The 22,645-nt window shown below is 38.0% G+C and overlaps 2 protein-coding genes across 5 annotated transcripts in view; both read right to left on the bottom strand.

Annotated features, from left to right (window-relative positions):
- The window catches only part of GSK3B (glycogen synthase kinase 3 beta), a 285,006-nt gene that overhangs the window by 226,786 nt on the left and 35,575 nt on the right, over positions 1–22,645 (bottom strand). The window lies entirely within an intron of this gene.
- LOC118840137 (shieldin complex subunit 2-like) lies at positions 2,570–3,835 on the bottom strand. The gene has a single exon (XM_036747645.1). It carries the CDS (start codon positions 3,833–3,835, stop codon positions 2,570–2,572), a length of 1,266 nt encoding a protein of 421 aa, XP_036603540.1.

Raw genomic sequence — 22,645 nt, 5'->3', positions numbered from 1 at the left:
CAGATTAAATCAATGGCTAAAAGGATTCCATTTAATTATTTTTTTCTACATCATATTTTGTAAGCTTGTATAAGCTTAATATGTAGTTTTCCAAAGCTGAGATATACAGTTTTCTATCTGTAGAAATATATATTCATATATATCTAATATATAATACACATCTATGTGTAATATATCTCTACCCTATACCTTTTACAGGGGGGAGGGGTGATGGACAATAATATCACAAAATTTACCAGATATGATTTAAGCTAATACTTTTAAGTCAGTTCATATAACAAGCCTTTATTAAATGTACATGTATTAGGTACAAAGTACTATACAAAATGCTGGAAAGAAAAAGATTTTAAAAATTTACCCTTCAAAGAGCTTACATTTTATCTACTAAGAGGGGGAGAGGCTGACATGTAGGCCTACAAATAGGATTACCGTGTGAGGTGAGACCACCCAGCATTTAATTAAAAAAAAAAATCAGAGGTTTCTCCAGGTAGAAAAAAGAAAATTTCTTTATTACGATCGACAGAAAGGGCGTCATTACTATCAGCAGTAAGCTAGTAAGAGAGGCCCAGTATAGGAAGTGAAGCATGATTATATACCTTAGCGGTTCCATCCTCCTCCCACCACTGATCTTCACCCTCCCTGCCTGGTGGAGTTCAGGCTCACAATCTCGCGAGAAATCTAACCCAGGAACAAGGAAGTGAAAAACATCTTTCTCCTTATTTGGAGAGACTCGTGCTGATGTGGTAGTGGGAAGGAAGTGGGTCCAGCTACTTTAAGTTTAGGATTCCTATAAGTCAGGTGATTTCTCAGTAACTGGAGACTTAGACCTAGCTGTCAATCAGAAACCCTGAGCCATGCTGATCCCATTAAATTTACAGAAAGGTTAAGATTTAGATTTCATGATTTCATGAGAGGTCCTCACGATCCCACTCACTATCATGATTAAAAATGATAAAAACAGGCCAATGCACCAAAGAATGCTCCGGATCACTAAATATAAGAAAAATGCCCATCAAAACAACCTTAATATCCAGCAAATTCACAAAGATGTCAAAAGATCAAAATAGTCAATGTTGGAGAGGTTATAGGAAGATGGAGAGTTATTGATCAAAGTTGCAAATCTGTACACCACTTTGGAAAGCAAATTATAATTATGGAAATAAAGGTACCAAAATGCCCATACATTTTGACCCAACCACTAAACCTGTGCTCCAAGGAGGATCTTTGATAAAAAAGAAAGTCTTCAAATACATTGAAATATTTATAGTAGCAAAGTACTAGAAAAAAAAGAGATGTCCACAAATTGTGGTCCATTAACGTAATGGAATATAACTGTGCTGTAAGTAGTGGCAATTATAATACAGAAAAGCACAGAATGAGTTATACGAACCAAAGCATAGTGAAGTAAGCAGAAACAAGAAAACAAAATACAAAATAACTACAACAAAGTAAATGCAAAGAACAAAAAACACAGACCAAAAAAGAATGTTACAAAATTACAAAAAACATGGCCCCAAAGAGATATGAGAAGACATCACCCTCAACTTCTCTGCAGAAGTAGACGTATGAATGTAGAACACTGCATATATTATCAAATTTGGGTAGCGAGGGGTGTATGGATCAGTTTTTCTGATTTTTTCCTCTTCTTCCTTTTCTTAAAAACATGTGTTGGATTATATATATGTCAGTTATCCCCTTCCTATTTGTTTATCCACGTATTTGAAAAGAGATCTGTCTTTCTCCAAACTCCCCAAGATTCTTCAACTTAAGATGACTAGTTCAAGATAGAACCCATTATTTTATAGCACCTAAAACACAACTTAAAAGCTGGATTAATCACTTCAGCAATATCTGAAAAGTTATTTCCACCAGCTGAATGATGTAGGTTTTCTTATACTTCTTCTAAAGATAAAAAATAGTTTTTAGGCATTTGTGTTGGGGGAGGGGATTTTTTTCATTTGTTTGGTTTTATGGTGGTGGGATATTTTTGTTTTGTGTTTTAATACTGGATCTCCCTATCTTACCCAAGTTGAAAGTGAAGTAGCCACTTATTGGCAGACCTCAATACTAATAATAGATTAAGAAGCTCTAATCTGTTCTTCCCCCTACCCCCACCGCACCCCAGGCCCATATAACCCTCCTCAGGTACCCTAATGACCCTCTTGCTCCTGTGGAGGTTCACCATACTGGTGCTGGACATTGTGCAGCTTTAGCCCTCCCTACTGCACCCCAAACCTCCAGAAGTCAAGCAGTCTGCCAGTTACAGCCTTCCCCAGCAGCAGGCTCCACAGGCATGCATTGCCATGTCTGGCCAAATCCTTCTTCTTTTTTTTAATTTTTTCAATGACTACAAAGTTTTATTAAAAATAAAAAGAATATGCTCGAGTTAATATTTCTGGAGCTTACAAATAAACACACAATTCTTTTTATTACATTTTTTGGGAGTCTTCTGGACATAAACCCAAGGTAAAGTCTTGTTACTTCAATTCATTTAAAAAAAATCATTTCATTGTATTTCTCCTCCAATTACCAGCAGTTTGTTCTTCTGATGGCTTACATGGTTACAGAGTCATGCTTCAAAGTCAGTACGAAAATCCAGCAGATAGAAGTCGTGTTGCAAAGGGTAGCTATTTTCATCTAGAATAAAAAGGCTCTGAACTTTCAGTGTGTAAGCTCTTTCTCTGCTTGCTAGCAACGAGTGGCACAGGTCTGCTGCAACCATACCATATGTGATACCTGAGGACAGGACTACAACTCTGCTTAACCAATCAGGTGGAATATTGAGAAGAATCTTCTGCATCATCTCTGATCCTACATGAATGCAAACCTTGTTCTTGCCATCAGACACAGTCATGAGAGCTGACTTGTAGTAAAATTTCACCATAGTAAATGGCAAGCAACTGACACACTGCTTGTAGATCTGGTTCTTGTCTGTTTCTAATTCCAGTCCACATTTTCCACAGCCTGAACACATAATGGTGGGGAGACATGTCAGAATATCCTCCAGAGAAGAGCTAGCATCTAGGACAAGCTGCTGGCTGTTGTGGGCAACAACAGGAAACACAAATGCCAATATCTGAGCTTTTACTTGTACCACTCCTGAGCGCTTCTCTTCCAGAAGGACAGAAAAATGTGAGATGTTCACAAGGTGACTTTCCCTTTTTTGGAACTTTGCTTTAAATTCAACTGCCCTCGTGTCATCCTCAAAGAGGCACTCACAAGAGGACCAAGGGGTCATGTGCAATTCTAGATTTCCTAATGTGGAATTATACTGAGTGAGGAGATACTTAAACTCCCAAAGATGATCCCTTTTCCTTTGAATCTCTGAGTACCAAGCAGCTCCAGGACCCCATAATACAAGTATAAAATGTTGGTCTTGGACCTGTTCTACCGTTAAAATAATTGTTCTTGGCTTCTGTCCTCTGTAACCATATACTGCTTCTGTTAGTATTGTGACAATGACAACTTTCAGTATCAAATGGACTAAAGTATTTGGCTGAAGCTGGTCCAGTTCTACATACTGTACACCTTCCAATTTCTGAGGATGTCTAAAAGGGTGATCTATGATGTAGGAATGCTTTGAAGAGATATAGTCCAATAAATCTTGCAGAATTGTAACACTGACTATACAGGAATATTCTTTAAGCTGGACAGATGAACAACTCCCCACATTCAATAACTGACTGGTAAATGTAGACTGCAGTACTGTTTCTTCATACCGTTTGGCCAAATACTTCTTAAATGATTTTCCCAAAGTCTTACATTTATGAAAGGAAAGTAAGATCAGAGAACTAGAATTCAAAGCTACTCTAGTTCTATGGATATTATCTGCCATCTTGCTTTCATAAATTTTGGGTCTAAGGGTAAAGATTCAAGAAATTGAGGCCTAGAAAGGATAAACAGCCTGCCTCAGGCACCACAGTAAGTTCTTTTTTGAGACGGGAATTTAATCTGAGTCCTAAAACTCCAAAGCTAACAGTCTTTCCACACTGTAGCATGCTGCCAAAGTCTGAATAGAATGTAAACTTCCTGAAGTGACTGCATCATTTTTTGTCTTTGTATTCCTGGTGCCTAACAGAGTGCTTTGTACACAATAGGCACATAACAGATGAAATCTGGTTTACTAGATATCACTTTCTTAGACCAGTAATTAAGGATAAACCACAGAACTGTAAGTTCAGAATTTTGGCAAGATGAGCTAAACATAGCACATGGCTTGTGACTTATCTTTTTTTTATTATTTTGAACTTAATCACCAAATAAGATGAGCATTTCCATAGACAAAGCAAGACAGAAAATAAGGATTGCACATGTGACCACAAATCTGTTCAATGTACAGCTTGCTTCTCCCTCCAAACATACAACCAATTCAATGCGTTCTTTTCAAAGTTCATTTGTGACCTGCTTCATAAGGTCTTTCTTAAGATCTGGGGTTTTTGGAGGGAAGAAGAATCGACAAACTGCAATTCCCTCAGTATAAGGTGCTCCCAGAAAGGGGCTTCCTTTATACCAGTAGTTCTCAAACTTTTTGGTCTCAGGACCCCTTTACACTCTGAAGAATTAAGGACCCCACAGAGCTTTTTGTTTGTATTATATCTATCAATTTTTACCATTAAGAAATTAAAACCGATAAGCATAAATTGTAAGAAACAGGGGAGGGGTTTTGTTTCCACAGAATTGAAGGTGTCCTCCCCCTCCCCCACCCCAGCTTTAGCAGAAACCAGGCCTCAGGTAGGTCAGGTGGAAGGTCAGAGGCTTGTATGCATGCTTAAATGAGCCATTTGAGGAGGGCATGACATAGGCAGTCAGGGGGTTGTATCTGTCCAATGAAAAGCCTGGTGGGAGATTTGATGTGAGGGTCTACTAAAGGACTGGTGTCCATCTGAGTCCTTTCTCCCGTACTCTGTTCAGGGGAGGTACCCATTTATTCAGGGGGAATAAATGTAAATTATAATTAAAACGTTCCTGGCTTTCCAATGAGTCTTGTTTATTCCTAGACAATGTAAGTATGTTTCTAACAGTTGGGGGCTCGGGGCTCATGGCGGTATCAATATAGCATCAGAAGAACAGATATTTCACACAGAGAATGGGTGGCGCCCCCACTCTTTTGCAGTGGGCCCTAGTATCCGCAGGTGAAAATTTCCTTCTTCAGACTAATTTCCTGGGAGTATTTTCTGAATCCTTGGGAACCCAGGAACATAAGTAAAGGGGAAAAGGGGAAGGAAAATAGCCATAGACAGTGCAGGTCGGGTACCGGAGCAAGGTGAGGGAGTCCTGCTTTGTCATGTCTGGATTCAGTCCAATTTGAGAAATAAGATTTGCTTGAAATGGGGAAAAGAGCTCTTAAAATTTTGACCTAGGCTGGGAGAATGGATTTCTCCTAGTGCTTTGAAGAAAAGCATTGGTGGGTTGACCCAGGGAAAAGGATTTGTCTGTGAGATATCGTGGCCATGTAAGTTCATGCTGAAACCCAAGGGAAGCTTGGGTGACATTGTGAGGGTGGGGCTGGTTGAGGCTGGCTAGATATTGGGGAGACTGGGAGGCTTGAGTTTTGGGGGGAGCCCGATGAGGGGCTCTTGAATAAGACTTCTCAGACCCTGATTTCTGGACCAAGAGACCGGTACAGTTTGGCCTTTCCTTAATCTGTGGGGAGGAAGGCAGGCAGAGGAGCCTCCCTCCCAGTCTCAGAGACAAGGGAAATTCTCCTCTACACCCTGAAGCAAGCTCTCAAGAAATCCCAACGAGAAACAGGGAGGCTCTGTTGAGTTTTCAGGGTTGAGGGAGGACAAGAAAACAAAAAGGAAGAGAGCTCTTAGAAGTTATGACTGAATTCAAATTCTAAATTGTTCGTATGCAATGTCTTGTCTCTGTGTTCAAGAAAACGTTTTATGTTATTAAGATTTTTTTTTTGTTCTGACACTGGCCAAGTTGGAATACCAGACTAGAAGTTGAATTGTGAAAAGCCAGCAGGTTTTGGAACAGATAAGGAATCAGCCAAAACAGCCAGCCCAGAGGTGGAGGGGGCTGATAAAGAGAAGAAAGCTGGGAGCTCTTAATTAAGGTTTGATTGGGTCCTAAAAGCTAAAATCTGTAAATTTTCATTAAACTCAGTGTATCTAACATCAAGCAAAGCGTTTTAAAACTGTAGAAGTAAAGGGGTCTTCTGTATGATAATTGGATGATCACTGTAAAAGGTTCAGTGGTCTGTTTAGAACGTGATTAAATTGTTAGTCACTTAACTCTTAAGCTTTAAGGTAAAAAGCAGCTGGAGAAGAAGCTTGGTGAGTATAATTTTTTTTTCTTTTCATTTATTTGAAATGTTTGAGGTAGTTTGGGTCAAGATTAGGAAAGAAAGATTGAAATTAGAGCTACGGAGAGTAAAATGTTTCAGTAAAGAATGGGAAAGAGAGAGCTAGAAGCTGGAGATAAGGGATTTGGGTGGGGGTAGAATGGAGGCTGAGTCCAAGTGGCTCTCACTCCATGTGCTCTTGGCCACCCCCTCCCCCACCCTCCACATTGGAAGACTGTGGGTAGGTCAATCTGGCACTGGGGCAGAAAGAAGCTTGTAGGCTGACTGATTAGTAATCCAAAGTTTTATAGTAGCATATCTAAAAAGGACTAGCTCCTCTGCTCTTAGAAGGGCCTCCAGGCCCAAAGTAATTTACCTAGGGATCAGATCCTGGACTCCTAGTCCATTAAAAGTGTTTTAACTCGGAATAGGACTAGAGTCTGAAGCTATGTATTTATACATATTAATGTATTAATATATAAATACCAGAAGTAATAGGATCAATAATTTCTATATGTGATAATCTGAAAATGTAATTGAAATCATCTTATTTCTAAATTGTATTTTTAGAGTGCTCTTAGGCTGTAAAATTTGAGAGGCCCTTGTGAGGTCTAAATTTTGTTATATATATTAATTGATCTTTTAAAAAGGGTGTGATAAAAATGCAATAGTTTGAAACTGTTACATTTGGTTATGAACAAGTAATATTACTTTTAACCTCCACATGCTGGTAATGAGATAAGTGACTTCCTGTGAAAGGAGACTTAAAAATGCATTCACCTAATTTGATGGGTAGCTTCAAGTTTTAAATATACAAATAAAAATGTTTAAGGTATTAAATTTGTATAGTTTAAACATACGTGTGTATGCCTTACATGTTGTTAAGAATTGTATTATCAGAGAAAAATGATGAATGGGTTAAAAAGCTGTTATTTATTGTTCAGTTAAAATTGTTTTGCTATCACTTAATAGCATTTGTGAGATTGTTAACTAAGACTTTGAGACCTCTTCTTGTAATTGTTATGTACAAGAGGCTTTGTGAACAGAAAATTTGGAAACTTGGTGATATCTAGAAATTCTGTAATAACAGGCAATTTAGTTGTTAAAATACTTTGGGAATTTATGAAAAAGCAATTTTCTCATAATCTAGATGTTAGGCTAAGAATTGTGATATATATACACATATAAATGTATATGTATATATGTGTATGTATATATGCGTGTGTGTCTGTGTGTGTGTGTGTGTGTGTGTGTGTGTGTGTGTGTATAAAACAAAGAGTGAATAAATTAGGATGGATTTCCAAACCCTGTCTCTGCACAAAAGGTTTAGGTGTGGTAGAATTCCTATTGAGTAAATGAGAATCCCTGGAAAAATCTAGGGGTGTGATTTTCGAGCCTGTATCATCTAAAGATATATTTATCTATGTTAATCTGGAGGTTTATGGAATAATTTGTGACAGCACTGTGGGTATTTGTGAATGAATCCCAATGTTTAAAGGTTTATAAAGTTTCAAGAGTTGGAACTGCTTCGAAAAGCCAGTTTCTTCCCCCACTTATTCCTCTGCCCCTTTTGGTCTAGATAAGCTCTCTATGCCCACATGGCAGAAGGGAAGAAAGGGTGATGGGCAGCAGTTTCTGGGATTTAAGTTTTACTGAAAGAAAGAGAAGAGCAGGGGTCAGAAGCCAGCCCACCTCCAAATCTGGCTTTTTAAAGTCAGCAGAACTGATTTAGGATAAGATTAGGTTTTGAGATGTGGGTCTTAAGGGTAAAAGTTTTTACTAGTGAAACTTGCCATCTGATGTAAAAGAACCCACCCGCAGGGCGAGATGATATGATGCTGCCTTTTTTTTTATGGCAGGTTTCTGTAATCAAAAATACATAGTTAGTGATAAAAGTTAAGGTATCTGCCAGAATTTGTTACTATTATGAAGCTAGACAGTTTTATGGGGAGAAATGGAAAATTTGATAAATGCAAATACGTGAAATCTTGCTGTTTTTAGTCAAATGATTGAATAAATTGGTACTCTTATATAGTCATGTGAAGGATAATATTCTTTCTAAATATTAATGAGAATAATTGGACAAAGGGAAAAATAAGTTTGTGAAATAAGAATACAAATGTAAGGTTGAATCATTATCCATACATAGACTAAGGCTGGGATTTAAAGTTACATTGCATCTAAGTGGAATAAGGTCCTTAAATGTTTCAAAGTGATATAAGAGCAATTGGGTATTAATACAAATGGTGTAATTAATTGCTGGAATTAAATTGGAGACATTTTCAGTTTGGGGATGATAATCACTATCAATTTGGCAACTTCAATAAGGACCAGAGCCTGAACTAATAATCAACTAGAAGAGCCTGGACCTAAGCTTCTTTGTTCTCTGAGTTTACTCAGAGAATGCCTCTTCCTATGTCAACAAGGCCAGATGGGGCTGATGTAAGAACATTCTTTCCTCTGGACATTAAGGATAAGACCCTTAACCTGAGCTTCTCATTCTTTTGTTCAGACAGAACTTATGCTCTGGCTAAAAAAAAAAAAAAAAAAAAAAAAAAAAGCATACAAGGAAGCTAGCTCCCTATATTGGCAACCAAAAATGGGCTCCTTAGCACTTGGTCAACAAGTGCCCTTGACTGGTTTGGCTTTTTCCCCTAAGCTGAATGCTGTTTGTGTCTTGGATTGGAGTGGGCTTGTCGGCCCCTTCACCTTGCTTCCCTTGCTTGGGCTGATGGAAAGAGCCTGTGCTTTTCTGGTCAGCCCCTTCGCCTTGCTTGGGCAGATTGGGGGAGCCTGTGCTTTCCCCGGCGTGCCTTGCACCCCCGCAGAAGCTGGATGGTTAAAAGCAGCTCCCGTTGGAGCCAGAGGCTGCTACAGCTACAGTTACAGCTACAGTTACAGCTACCGTTACAGCTACCGTTACAGCTACAGTTACAGCTACAGTTACAGTCACAGTTACAGCCACAGCCACAGCTGAAGCAGGAGCTGCCAGTAGCAGAGCTGACCTACGGGAGGAAGCTGAACAAAGACTTCAGGCCAGTGGGTAATCTTATTACCATAGAGGGGGAAGCATGATTTTGCTTTACGCAATCATGCTTCTCTGTAGCCTCCTGGTTACTCTTTCAAGGCGTACTTATTGGGCCTGGAAGCCTTTGATCAATATATCAAAATGGGGTTGCTGGTTCATGGGTTGGTTACTGTGGAGCCTAAATATATGTTTTGATTCTTTTGCCTTCTACTTTGAGAGTTTCTTATATCCGGCGGTTCCGAACGTTTCAGACATGTTTATGATCCTCTTTGAGATTATAAACTCTGCCCTCCTAATACACTCCCCTAGCTTTAAGGGAATAAACATCACAAATTTACATATCACCTAGCTTGTTTGCCTCCTTTAACCAAACTTTCACATCAACAGGGAAAGGAATTTCAATGTGTAAGTCTCTTTAAGAGATAAGTTGCAGAATACTTTTGCATTGATGGGAAAAGTTAAATGTGGTTGTTTGAATTTGAACTCATTCCATGGTCCAAAACATAAAGATAAAGTTAATGTTTGAACCTATCATATTTATATGGTTCAGTTCTTGAGGAATATCTCATTCTTTCAGATCAGGCATAGTTAGAGGAGAACAGAAAAGCCTGGGAAACTGATGCAAATGTGTTAGAGCAATAACTTATGATCTTAATGGAAAGGTTTTATGAACAAAGGAGGAAATGCATGCAAGCTACTTTAGGCTCACTTTAAGGATGTTCCTTGAATAATTTGAGATTACAGTTATATCTTAAACTGATTATTGGAACTTGCTATTCAAAGACTTAATGGGACTGTTAACTGACTGTTTTTCTGAGTCTAACTCCAGGTGTGAATATCAAGGAAGGCTGACCCAAGATGCCAGCTGCCCTGTGCGGGGTGGGGGGGGGGGCAGGAGTAAACTGCTGGTATGATTTCATAGTAAAGTTGAGAGAGCAACTTCAGCATGTGCTGAGGTGGTACTCTCTTGACTTCTTTAACTGAAACCTGGCAGACTTTAAGCCTGGCTCAATGCAGCTTGCAGTCTGATGTAACTTCTGCCTGGAGTTGACAGGAAGCTGGGGAAAATATCATCCCTTTACTGTAAGTCCCTAATCTCTTAGTGGCAAATTTCTATAATCAGAAGGTTTTGTAAGTACAGTAACAAATCTATTAAAATGATTAATTATGGAACGTCTTAGGTTATTACAGGTCCTGCATAAGTTAGGGTAGTTTATAAGGGCCTTGTATAGGATTTTGTATAAGTTAGGGTCTTTTAATTCTTGGTAATGGTATGGAGACAATTAGGTCAAGGGTTTGTGAGAATATTATTTGGCTAATATCAAGCTTCTCTAAAGTTTTGTTACAATTAGTAATTTTAAAAGAAGAATGACTTGTGTTTTATTTTGTAAATGCCATCAAAGAAACATGGCATGACTAAAAGGTTAAGATTTTATATGGACTGTGTTAAAAATGGTTATTTTATGTATGTATGTATGTATGTATGTATGTATGTATGTATGTATGTATTGGAACCTATTGTTAATTCCTTAGTGAAATCTCATCCTCCTGGTGAGGAAATTAATGATGGGTTAATGTAAAATATAAGAAACTGGGTTCTAATGTGAATTTCTTAAAACATGACAATTGGTCAAGGTTCCAATTTTGAATTTGTAAAAATGATCAGGGGATTAGAAATGGTAACTTAAAATTGTGCTAGGGTAACTTTTGTAGGAGAATGGAAAGAAAGCTGGTTCCTACAAAAAGACAAGAAGAAGATGCTGAGATGCTGTGCTGGAGATGGTTGGAACAGATACCAAGGACCAGAAGACTTCATTGATGATGTTCCCTGCCAGACAGCTGTACGGGAAGAGACTTTTGAATCTTAAAGGGACAACTGCATTATCTTTCTTTTGGGGGGGGGGGGGGTCCTATGTATCTGTATTTGCCAAGGGGACTGCCCCCTTTGATTTGTCAATGCATCAATCAACCTTTATCCCTTCCCGTATTTACTTAAAGGGGTGATGGTTAAGGGGAAAAATTCAGATGAGAAAGAGAGTAAGGGAGTATTAAAGATGTGGAAACAAAATTTGAATAAAAGAAGAGGGGGGAAATTGTAAGAAATGGGGGAGGGGTTTTGTTTCCACAGAATTGAAAGTGTCCTTCTCCCCCTCCCCAACCCCAGCTTTAGCAGAAACTAGGCATCAGGTAGGTCAGGTAGAAGGTCAGAGGCTTGTATGCATGCTTAAATGAGCCATTTGAGGAGGGCATGACATAGGCAGTCAGGGGGCTGTATCTGTCCAATGAAAAGCCTGGTGGGAGATTTGAGGTGAGGGTCTATTAAAGGACTGGTGTCCATCTGAGTCCTTTGTACTTTCTCCCGTACTCTGTTCAGGGGAGGTACCCATTTATTCAGGGGGAATAAGTGTAAATTATAACTAAAACGTTCCTGGCTTTCCAATGAGTCTTGTTTATTCCTGGACAATGTAAGTATGTTTCTAACAATATTAATTTATGTTAAAATAAAAAACCATACATGTTAACAAATATTCATGTGAAAAAACTATAATTTCCAAAATCAAAAATCAGTGATACGGTCATTTTACATATTTTTTACAAATCTCTTTAATGTCTAAATTAATAGATTACAGCTATATTCTTATATCTGCTTCTGCACTCAAACCCACCTGTTTTATTAGTAGAAGTAAGGAAGAAAATCCAGACTCACACAGATATGTAATTTGAAAAAGGAGAAGTATTTTAGTAGACAAATATCTTAATATTAGTATGAAAATTGTTTTGATCTTAAGAACTTCCCTCAATAAAACGGTCTTGGGGCCCTCCAGGTATCTGCAGACCACACTTTGAAAACCACTGCTATACATGTAAGTCTTAGTTAGCTGAGAAGTTCAGTGACTTGTGCTGGGATGGAATTTGAATTCAGGTCTTTCTGAGTTCAAATTACATCAAGGTAATTAAGAAGAAAAATAACCCTGAAGAACTAGCATGGTCAAAGAACAGGATATATATGGTTATCTAAATTTTCATGTTAAATGAAAACATTTTGTTTCAAATCTTGTCTTCAAATCTTCCCATCTTCCTACAATGCACTACAATACACTGTTCTACTGTAAGCAATACACAGGAAGTTGCAACTTGCAAAAAAGTTGGGATCCAAAAGTTCATTTACAAATTATTTATTTGGAGCTCTGAACACACATACCCTTAGTAACAATTTGAAGGTAGTAACAATTCCAGGCTAGTCCACAAAAATTTTGTTGAACTCTGACAGCAATGGGGATGACAAGAGGCATTGGAATGTTAGAGGAAAGTATAATGTGAAAGAATATCCCAGTGTGAGGAACTAGGTTTGAATTGTGATCAGATGCTAACCACTTGTGTGGTAACCAATCTCTCAAAGACTTTTGTTTTGTTATCTTTAAAATAAGCATTAAAAAGCCCAAGAGCTTCCTTCCAGATCTAAATCCTAAGATAAAAACAATTAAGTTAGTGCCCTTTTCCCCTACCTGGACACAAGCCTGACAGCTCTAGACAAAAGACAAAAGCTTAAAAAGACAAAGCTTGCCTTTATTACCTTCCCAACCCTAAGTGGGGACCTGGTCTGTCAACAGATGTCCTCATGCTGCCTTAACATGTGTCCTCCTGCCCTTGGGAAAAAAAAAAATCTCACCAAGGTTGAGGCCTAGAGACAAACAATACTTAGCTACTTTTCCCTTTCAAAATTCAAAACTCTTATTCCAGAAAACAACTTGAGACTAATTTGTACAAACTGATTGCTTCACCTCATACTGACAGTTTTAAAAGAGGATACTTAATAATACTAATGAATTTAGATTTGACACAATTAAGGGAATATAAAAATTTAAGCAGCACAAGGGAAGGCATTTTTGGGTCAAGGGGTCAAGGGCATCCCCCCAAAAAATTTATGGCAGTAGAAATATTGTAAAATAAGCAGAGGATTAGGTTAGCATAGAGAGGGAAATGCACAGAGAGATGGCTTATCCAGGTTCCCAGCACTAACCCTTGTCTAAAGGTGGATTTGGACCTGTGCCTTTTAGACTCCAAGTCTGGTGCTCTCTCCACTGTGTCATGCTACCTAGTCCTGAGGGAGGGAGGAAGGAAGGAAGGGAAGATTAGAATAGGATCTTCTATACTGGGAAAAAAAAAAAAAGTCCTGACCAAGAATATGAATGAAATGAATCTACCCATAAAATTAAGGAAAGCAGCAAAAATGGATTAAAAAATGAAATCCAAAACTTTGTACTATACAAGGAGCATATTTAAAACAAAGATTTATACTGAGTTAAAGAGTTGGTATAGAATTTATTTCACACAGATAAATAAAAAAAGCAGGAATAACATGTCCTCAGGCAAGACAGCAGTAAAAAAAAAAAAGTTTTGAAAGACAAGTAAGGAAATTACATTATATTTAAAAGCACCAAAGATGATAAAACAACTCAAATATTCAAAAAGCAACTCAAGAAACAAAGTTCCTAAGCATTTACATGAAAAACTTTAATTGTAATACCTATCTAGTAAGACAAAAATTGTTATGGCCTTTCAACATGGATTTTTCATATTAAAAAAAAAAATCTGACAGATAAATTAGAAAGAAACTAAGTATCTGAACCTAATCTTAGAAAAAACTAAATTTAGCAAACCTTTGACAACTGGCATCTTAAAGACACCTATTTTTTCTGAATTGTAGAATCCTTTTACAAAAATTTATTGTAAACTAAGACATAAAGAATTTATAAATAGAGAAAACACTGAAAACAGGCTTAACAAAGCATAACACAATAAAAAAGATACTATATTTCTCCCAACCGCCCCTCCTCTGTGCCAGGATACTACTCTGTGCTGTCAATTTACACTATCTCCCATCTCCTTCCAGTCCCAGGTCCCTACCAGCCAATCTTCACTTCCAACTCTTTAAGTCTTTATTCCATACGGTCTCTTTTTTAGTCCTGTTTTTAGCTTGCTTCACTGGTCCTTCCCCATTCTTAATCTTCAGTTCCATCCTGCTTTCCTTTCAATACTTCCAATGTTTCTGGTTTCTGCTTACAACCCCCAGATTTCTACTGCCAGCTATATTCAACTGGTTATTGGGCATTTTGACTTTTATATCTTTCTGCCACTTCAAACTTCACAGGTCTAAAACCCAGCTCACTTCCCAAACAAAATGTTCTCACCATCCCAAATGACCTATTTTTACAAATAGTATTTGGGGGGGGGGGGGGAAGGGGGGCGAGAGGGGGAGAGAGAGACAGAGACAGAGAGACAGACAGAGACAGAGAGAGGAAAATTATTGTTCTTGTTGGCTAGGCTTGAAACTTTGGGATACCATTAACTACTCAATTCATTATTTCAGTCAATCACCAAATCCTATTCTTTCTTCCTGATCTTTCAAATTCATCCTTTTTTTCTACTTTCCTTTTAGCCATTCTAATCCAGGCTCTCCTATCCATACCTTTATTATTTTGATAACCTCCTAACTAATTCCCCTACCTCCATCTCTAAAATATTGCTTCAATGCTGGTAGTCTGCCACTTAAAACCTTTAATGGCTTCTCAGCACTACAATTTTAAATATAAAATCCCAACTCTCTGGATTGTTAGTCAAGCCCTCCACAGTCTAGCCCCAAACTACTTTTCTAATGGTGCCTTCCAGTATTCCCTTATATAAATCTTCTATGATCAACCCTATCATCTAAATTGGTACTATAAGTTTCCATCTTTATAACTTCACTCATACCTACCCCCAAGAACTACCTCAAATCCTACCTTCTCTGCTATTCCTTCCCTAGCCACTTTTTAACCACAAGATAATCTGTACCCTTTCTGAATTCAAACAACCTATCTGCGCCACGCATGAAGTATTTCATCATATACTGTACTGCCTTATGACATTTCCTATATTGTCTGCCTTTTCTTAGAGAGAGCAAGCACATATAAAATAAGGTGGTAAGTTGCTCAAGAGTATACTCCGTCCTGCTTTTTTGTAGCCCTCCACAAGGACTGGCACAATATTATACACAGTGCTCAACAACTACTTTTTAATGAATTAATCTGGCATCAGGTATGTAAACTACAGATGACAGAAAAAGTAGCCTTTTGTTTTCATATTGGAAGAATATAGTTCCCTCTTTTATAAAATGGGGATAATATCTAAACAACCTCTCTCAGAAGACCACTGTGAGGGAAATACTTTCAAGTTTATTGAGTATTACATAAGTTTGTTACTAAGAATAATTTGGTTATGATAATTTTTGTTAATAATATAAATGCACTGGCAATTCACAAGAAAATGACAGTGAACAGTTAAACCAATAATTCCCAGTCCTGGGTTCCCCATTAAATTGCCCAAAGGGAAATTATGTCATCACTAAGACTCACTAGAAACTTAATAACAAAATTAATTTACCATAATTGAGAAAACAATCAAAACCGGGGGTGGGGAACCTGTAGCTTCGAAGCTACATGTAGCCCTCTAGGTCCTCAAGAGTGGCCCTTTGACTGAATCCAAACTTCACAGAACAAATCCCCTTAATAAAAGGTTATGTTCTGTAAAACTTGGACTCAGTCAAAAGGCCACACCCAAGGACTTAGAAGGCCACATGTGGCCTTGAGGCCAGGTTCCTTACCCCTGATCTAAGCCATATAACACTTTGAAAAAGAGGCTAAAGGATCGATGGCAGAAACAAAAATAAAAACAAAATGACAACTGCAAAAATACATCTAGAATCACTGTTTTATACTATATTCATTACAATAAGGATCAAATTAACTTAAAAATTAAATTGCTTTAAATGACAAATCCAACACTAAAGCTACACTCAGCAGAAAAGTAATTTGCAAGAGTATACTGTGGCAATGTGGTAACAGGTTCTTCCTTCCTTTTCTAGAAAGCAATGAATCCAGAAAAGGAAAATATTAATTACCCAATAATTCCTTCATTCTTCTAATCCTTTAAGAGATTTATCAAAGTATTATTTTGACAGTTAAGGAGACCATTCCCAGCCCTCTGGTCTAACCTACCTTCCTTCACCTCCAAAACACAGACCCATAAATACAGTTCTTAAAGGAAAGGTAAGTTCCCTTTCTACTCTCTTCCTCACATGAAGTAAAGGTAATGTCAGCAAGTAAGTAAATTAATCATACAAGACTTGAAGATCAAGTACAAAAAGATCTTGTACATAACATATCTCCTGCCCTTAGGAATCTAACACTTTATCTAAAGTAACAGAAGTACAGGACAAGAACAATAAAAATAGCTGGCATTTACATAGCAACTTTAAGGTTTTCAAGGCATTTCTAGAATTATCGCATTGTCATATCTGAATCTTACCCAACCCTGTGAGACAGGTAAGAATAACCTATCTGCTGCCTTTGAGGCTGCTGCCTATCTCATCTTCCTGGACAGTCTGTTTGGACTTTTCCTGACACCTCTCCTGACTGCTCTAGCTCTAGGCTCTTTTACTGGTTCCTTATCCATATCACTTCTCTCTAAATGCTCAGGAGTCTTTCCTATGCCCTCTTCTCTCTTCCCTCATAGAGGTGTTAAATCTTTTGTTGTGTTATGGACCCCTTTGACAGTCGAGTAAAACCTACAAACCTATTCTCAGAATTATGTTTATAAATACATAAAACAAAAATACCTAGGAGTGCAAAGGAACCCAATTATACTGAACAATCATCAGTATATTTTTCAAAACAAATCACATGAACATGATGAAAGGCTAAAGGTTTTCTCTGAACCCCATGACAGTGTCACAGTGACCCTAGCTCCAGGATGCACAAGTTTGCATAGGAGCCCTTCAGAAGAAAAAACAGGCTAAGGACCACGACAGAGAGCCAGTGCTTCAGCAGAGAATCCCATAACCCCAGGGCTGTAAAGTTCTCAAATACTGGTGCTGCTGAGGCAGTTATCAATAGCAACAGTGCCGTAGCTCTTGAACTGCTGGTGCTCAGAGAACCAAGCAAAAGAAGGAAAAGGAGAGGATACTGTGTATGTGTGGTGGGAGGAGTTGCATGTAGTACTTCACTACCCCGAAGGAAAGTACTCAGTGTCCAGCTGGAACCAGTTCTATACACCTAGGCTAGTTAACACAGAATTGTTCTGTGCAGGAGAAAATTGAGTCTATTTGAGATCTAGCTCCTGAGGAAACCATTTTCAGAGAGAAGATAGAAAATGAACAGTAATTGCAAATAAAGAGGAAAAAAACACTAAAATTACCCGAGATCAAATTCAGGCACCTATGAAAAAATGCTGTAAAACAACGGAAAACAATCACAACTTATGATAAGATGGAAAACCCTGTGGAATGTGAGTGGTTCAAAAAGGAAATGAGAATTATGAGAGCAGAATTTTATGGCCTGCACAGAAAAATCAATGGGCAGAATAGAATACTTGAATCTGTGATGGGACGTTTTACCAAAGAAACAAAAGACAGAATATTAGACTGGAAAAGCAACAAAAGTGAAGGGCCATCTAGAAGAAGAAAAGCAAAAAACAATAAGACTAAAAGAAAATATTTTCACTATGCAGGCCAAACATGCTGATCTCAAAAACAGGATGCACAGAGACAACATAAGGATCATAGGTCTTCCAGAAAAACATAAGACAAAAAAACCTCAACACCATAAGGCAAGAAGACAAGATAACTGCCCAGAATTTCTGAACCCAGAAAACAAGATACCAATGAAAAATGAAAGAATGCAAATAGCAATAAAAGAATTCACAGATTGTCTACAAGAAAAAAAAAATCTCAAGGCTGCAAACTCCAAGACACATAGTAGATAAATTTAACAATTCAATTTAGAAACAACTTCTGTAAGCCATCAAGAGAAAGACTTTCAAACATAAAGAAAGGGAAAGTCAAAAAACACAAGACTATTCTGCACCCACTGGAAAACATAGGAGGGAATGGAATGTGTTCTGAAAAGTAATAGAGCTCAGGATGTAGCCCAGGGTCACCTATGATGAAAATCTGGGCATAAATGAAAGAAGATAGACATTTAATAATAATGAGGCACTTGAAACATTTTTAGAAAGAAAACCAGAACTGAGGAGATTATTTGCTTCTTGAACATCCCACACAACAGAAATGCAAGAATAAAGAAATGCAGAAGCCAAGGACACAGTAACAGTTACAGCAAAGATTTCTTTCTAAATGTACACAAGGAGACCGGGGTGGAGGTGACAAAGAAAACATGGGACTAAGGCATTACAGAGAGAACCTGGTAACACCCTGCCTACAGGTGAATCGAGGTTTTTTGTGAGACTAAAATTCATGGGAGGGTACATGAAAGGGGAAGGGGTGGTGCAGAGGGATAGAGAGCAATTGTGATGTGTCTGGGTCAAAAGGAAGGCTAGCAAGGAGGGGAAGGTGATTTCTGTGGTCTCAGTAAGAGAAGAGCCTGCAGGGGAGTGGGTGAAGAGAGGGAAAAGGTTGAAAGAGAAAGGAAGATCTTACTTTGGTGGTCAGAGGGGATTCCACTGACAAATGCTCCAATGGGTGAAAAGAAATGTTTTGTGAAGAGAGATGGGGATCTTGCACTAGGTCCACACCTAGTGAAGGGTTCCCAAAGTATCTACACCAAATCTGAGGGATTTAGTACTTGGAAAGTTCATTCACTTTAAATTGGTGGGCAGGAGGGCAGGGCAGGAGGAATGGAACTCTTAGGGGCAACTGGTACCTGGGGGAACTAATAAAGTACAATTATTCTGAAAAGCAATTTGGAATCAAGCAACTAAAATGTCTATACCCTTTGAACCAGAGAATCTTTTAGTGGTTTTACACCCCAAGGAAGCCATTAATAATAGAAGAAAGTTTCCATATACTTCAAAATAATTATAGCAGCAATTTTTGTGACAGCCAAGTCTTAGAAACAAAGTTGATGCCCATCAATTGGGGAACAACTAAACAAATTGTGGTATGTGAATGTAATGGAATATTACATTTCTGGAATAAATGATATTTGTAATGAATACAGGGAAGCATGAAAAGATCTGTATTAACTAATACAGAATAAAGCAAGCAGAACAAAAAAATATATACAGCAACTACAATAATGTAAATAGAAAGGACAACTACACACAGAAAAATCAAAAATGAATGCAACAAAATTATAAAGATCAAGAAGGATTTAAATGAAGAGCTATAAGAGGACACTCCCAACCTACCCTTGCATAGAGGTGGTAGGTCCACAGGTGTACACATTGGACATGTTTTCAGACTTTTTCATGGTATTGGTTCATTATGCAATGACTATTTGATATATGAGATGGGAAGGGGAGGGAAAAGAATATTTGGGATAACTATGATGATATAACAAACAAAAATCATCAATAGAAATTCATTTAAAAAAAGTTATAGACCCCAGGAAAAGAATCTTTGCTCTATATTCTTTCTCTACTGTCACCAGCTCCCATGGGATTAACTACCCACCTATACCTATTAATAACTGCACCTACATGATCAGATTGCTGTGAGAGTCAAATGAGATAATTTATGCAAAACTGCTTTGCAAACCCCAAAATATTATGTGCATGTTAGCTATTGTTATACATTTTCCTGATTGTTCCTACCTTCCATTCACCTTTCCATTTGTTCTAAACCTTCTTTTCTCTCCTCAAACCACCTTCATGATCAACCCTCCCTCTCAGAAGTTATCAGCTAACATTTTACTTAAGAACAAACAAACAAAAACGGTCAGGCCATCCATAGGCTGTTCCCTCTTCTTCTCAAACTTTAAATCACTTCAACATCTTCCCCAATTCTCAATTAATCAATCATCCACAAGTATCTATTAAATGCCTACACCCCACCAGTCACTGCACATGCCAAAATAAAAACACAACAGTCCTTGTCATTAACTGCATAGTCATCCCTCAACATTCCAGGTTTTCACATTCAGAGTGCTGGTTATTTGTGGACCGGCCACTGATAATCAAAATGGGAATTTTTGGAGATGTGCAGTTTACTGCAGAAAACTGCAGATGATGTGTGTATGTAAAGAAAACTAAAAAAATATATAGTAAATCATAAATACTGTGTTATCATTCACTACCGTAAGTATATATATGTAAATTTATTATAAACAGTTAAATTTTGTTAAAAGTTACAGCGCCCTAAAAAACTATGGGCTCTGCACAATCTCTTTGGGAATGCCTCCTCTTTCTCTACCATCCAGACTTGGGTGATTTTGTCCTACAATGAATGTTGTATCTTGCTGTGCCACACCAGCTACTGTGAAGACTCTGCAGAGTGCACAAGATATTAATGTCTAAGTCTGGAAACTGCAACTTTTTTGTGGGTATGGTGTGTTGTTTCACTTGTTTTGTGCATTAAATAAAAATGATCACTTAAATCTAAGTTCATGGGTGAATCAAAACATCATCCTGTGATGTGGTCCTCTTCAAAAAAGGAAAAACAACAAATATGATGAGAATTATTTAAAAATAAAGTTTTTGGGTGGGGCCTGGAGTTATTCAAGGTTTTTCACATTTCTGGGGCCTAACCTCCCACCCCCAATGTCAAGGGATGACTGTACATTCTATCACGGAAAATAACATATAGTCATTCAACTAAATACAAAACACAAAGAAAATACAAGTTAATTTCAGAAAATGAGGGAATGGAACTTGCAAGGGAAGAAAAAGGGGGAAAGAGGGATGCTGCAGGAAAAGAAAACTCTTTATCTTAACACCCCCTTGAACTATCATCTTATAGTTTTCCTCTCTTTCATTGATGAACTCCTAGAAAAGGATAAAGATAAAGAGAGATATAGACAGACATATACAGATACACATATAACTTATTTTCTCATCTCCCACTCATTTCTCAGCCCCTAAAAATGTGGCTTCTGACCTCATTATTTAACTTAAAATACTCTTAGTAAGATTACACAGTGGATAGAGTGCTGGCCCTGGAATCAGGAGGACTTGAGTTCAAGTCAGACCTCAGACACTAACTAGCTGTGTGACTCTGGGCAAGTCACTTAACTGTTCACCTCAGGTGCCTCATCTCTAAAATGAGCTAGAGAAGGAAACAGCAAACCACTCTAGTATCTTTGCCCAAAAATAAACCCAAATGGGGTCACAAAGAGTCAGACAGGACTGAAATGACTCAACAATAAAAAAAGGTTACCAATGATGTCTTTATTGCTAAATCCAATGGCTTTTTCTCAGAACTCATCCTTTTTGACCCTGGTGCAGTATCTGACACTGTTCACTACTCTCTCCTCCCAAATATTCTCCCCTCCTTGTTTCAGGTGGGGCGGGGGTGGGAATGGGGAGAAATAACATCACTATCTGCTGCCTCTCTTCCTACCAACTTTAGGGTTGGATGCTAGATCCTCTTTCTTGGAGATTCCATCACCTCCCATAGATCCAACTATCATTTCCAACAAATGACTCTCAAGTCTACAGATCTAGGCTTTATCTCCAACTGCCCCTTAGAAGTCCCTACCTAGATGTCCTACAGGCATCTCAAACCTGACATGTCCAAAACAATTCATCATCTTGACCTCTCCTAACTTCCCCATCTCTATGGAGGGTACTATCTTCCTTCTAATTGCTCAAGTTCAGAACTTCAGAGTCATTCTCAAGTTCTAATTCTCCCTTACCCCCATATTCATTCAGTAGCCAAATCCATTCGATTCTGCCTTCAAATCTCTCAAATCTATCTGCTTCCATCCACTTCTTTCACTGCTCAGCCTCTCATCTGGACTATTTATTTAAGTCTCGTTTTATGGTCTCCTTGCCTCCAGCATTTCCCCTAATACATCCTCTAAACAGCAATAAAATTGATATTCCTAAAGTACAGCACTTAACAGTGTCTGGTGCATAGTAGGTGCTTAATAAATGTTTACTGATTGATGAGACAAATCTGACGCTGTCACCCCCCCAGTTCAAAAAGTTTCAGTGGTAATAAAAAAACAAACTCCCCTGATATCTTATAGCCCCTTTACAATCTGAATATAGTTTATCTTTCTAGTTCAAATCTGGCCTCAGATACTTACTAGCTGTGTGACCCTGGGCAAGTCATTTAACTCAATATGCCTCAGTTTCCTCATCTGCAAAATGAGTTAGATAAGGAAATGGCAAACCACTTCAGTATCTTTGCCAAGAAAATCCTAAATATGGTCACAAAGAATCGGACACAACTAAAACAACTAAACAACAACAAAAAGATCATGCCAAAAGCGAAGAAAATTGTACCTACTCCCCCCAAAAAGAAGCCTATTGGAAGACCAAGAAGTCAATGCTGAAGGATGTCCACTTCTTTGAAAAAAAAATTAAGAAATTTTGAATATCCACTACTT

This window comes from Trichosurus vulpecula, chromosome 2, assembly GCF_011100635.1.
Source record: "Trichosurus vulpecula isolate mTriVul1 chromosome 2, mTriVul1.pri, whole genome shotgun sequence".
NCBI classification, from domain to species: Eukaryota; Metazoa; Chordata; class Mammalia; order Diprotodontia; family Phalangeridae; genus Trichosurus; species Trichosurus vulpecula.
Note: the sequence above shows the minus strand (reverse complement) of the source record. Positions and strands in the feature narration are given on the sequence as shown.

What these genes read in the sequence shown, in the direction of transcription:
- LOC118840137 (XM_036747645.1), bottom strand. Translation starts at nt 3,835, where the DNA reads ATGGCAGATAATATCCATAGAACTAGAGTAGCTTTGAATTCTAGTTCT.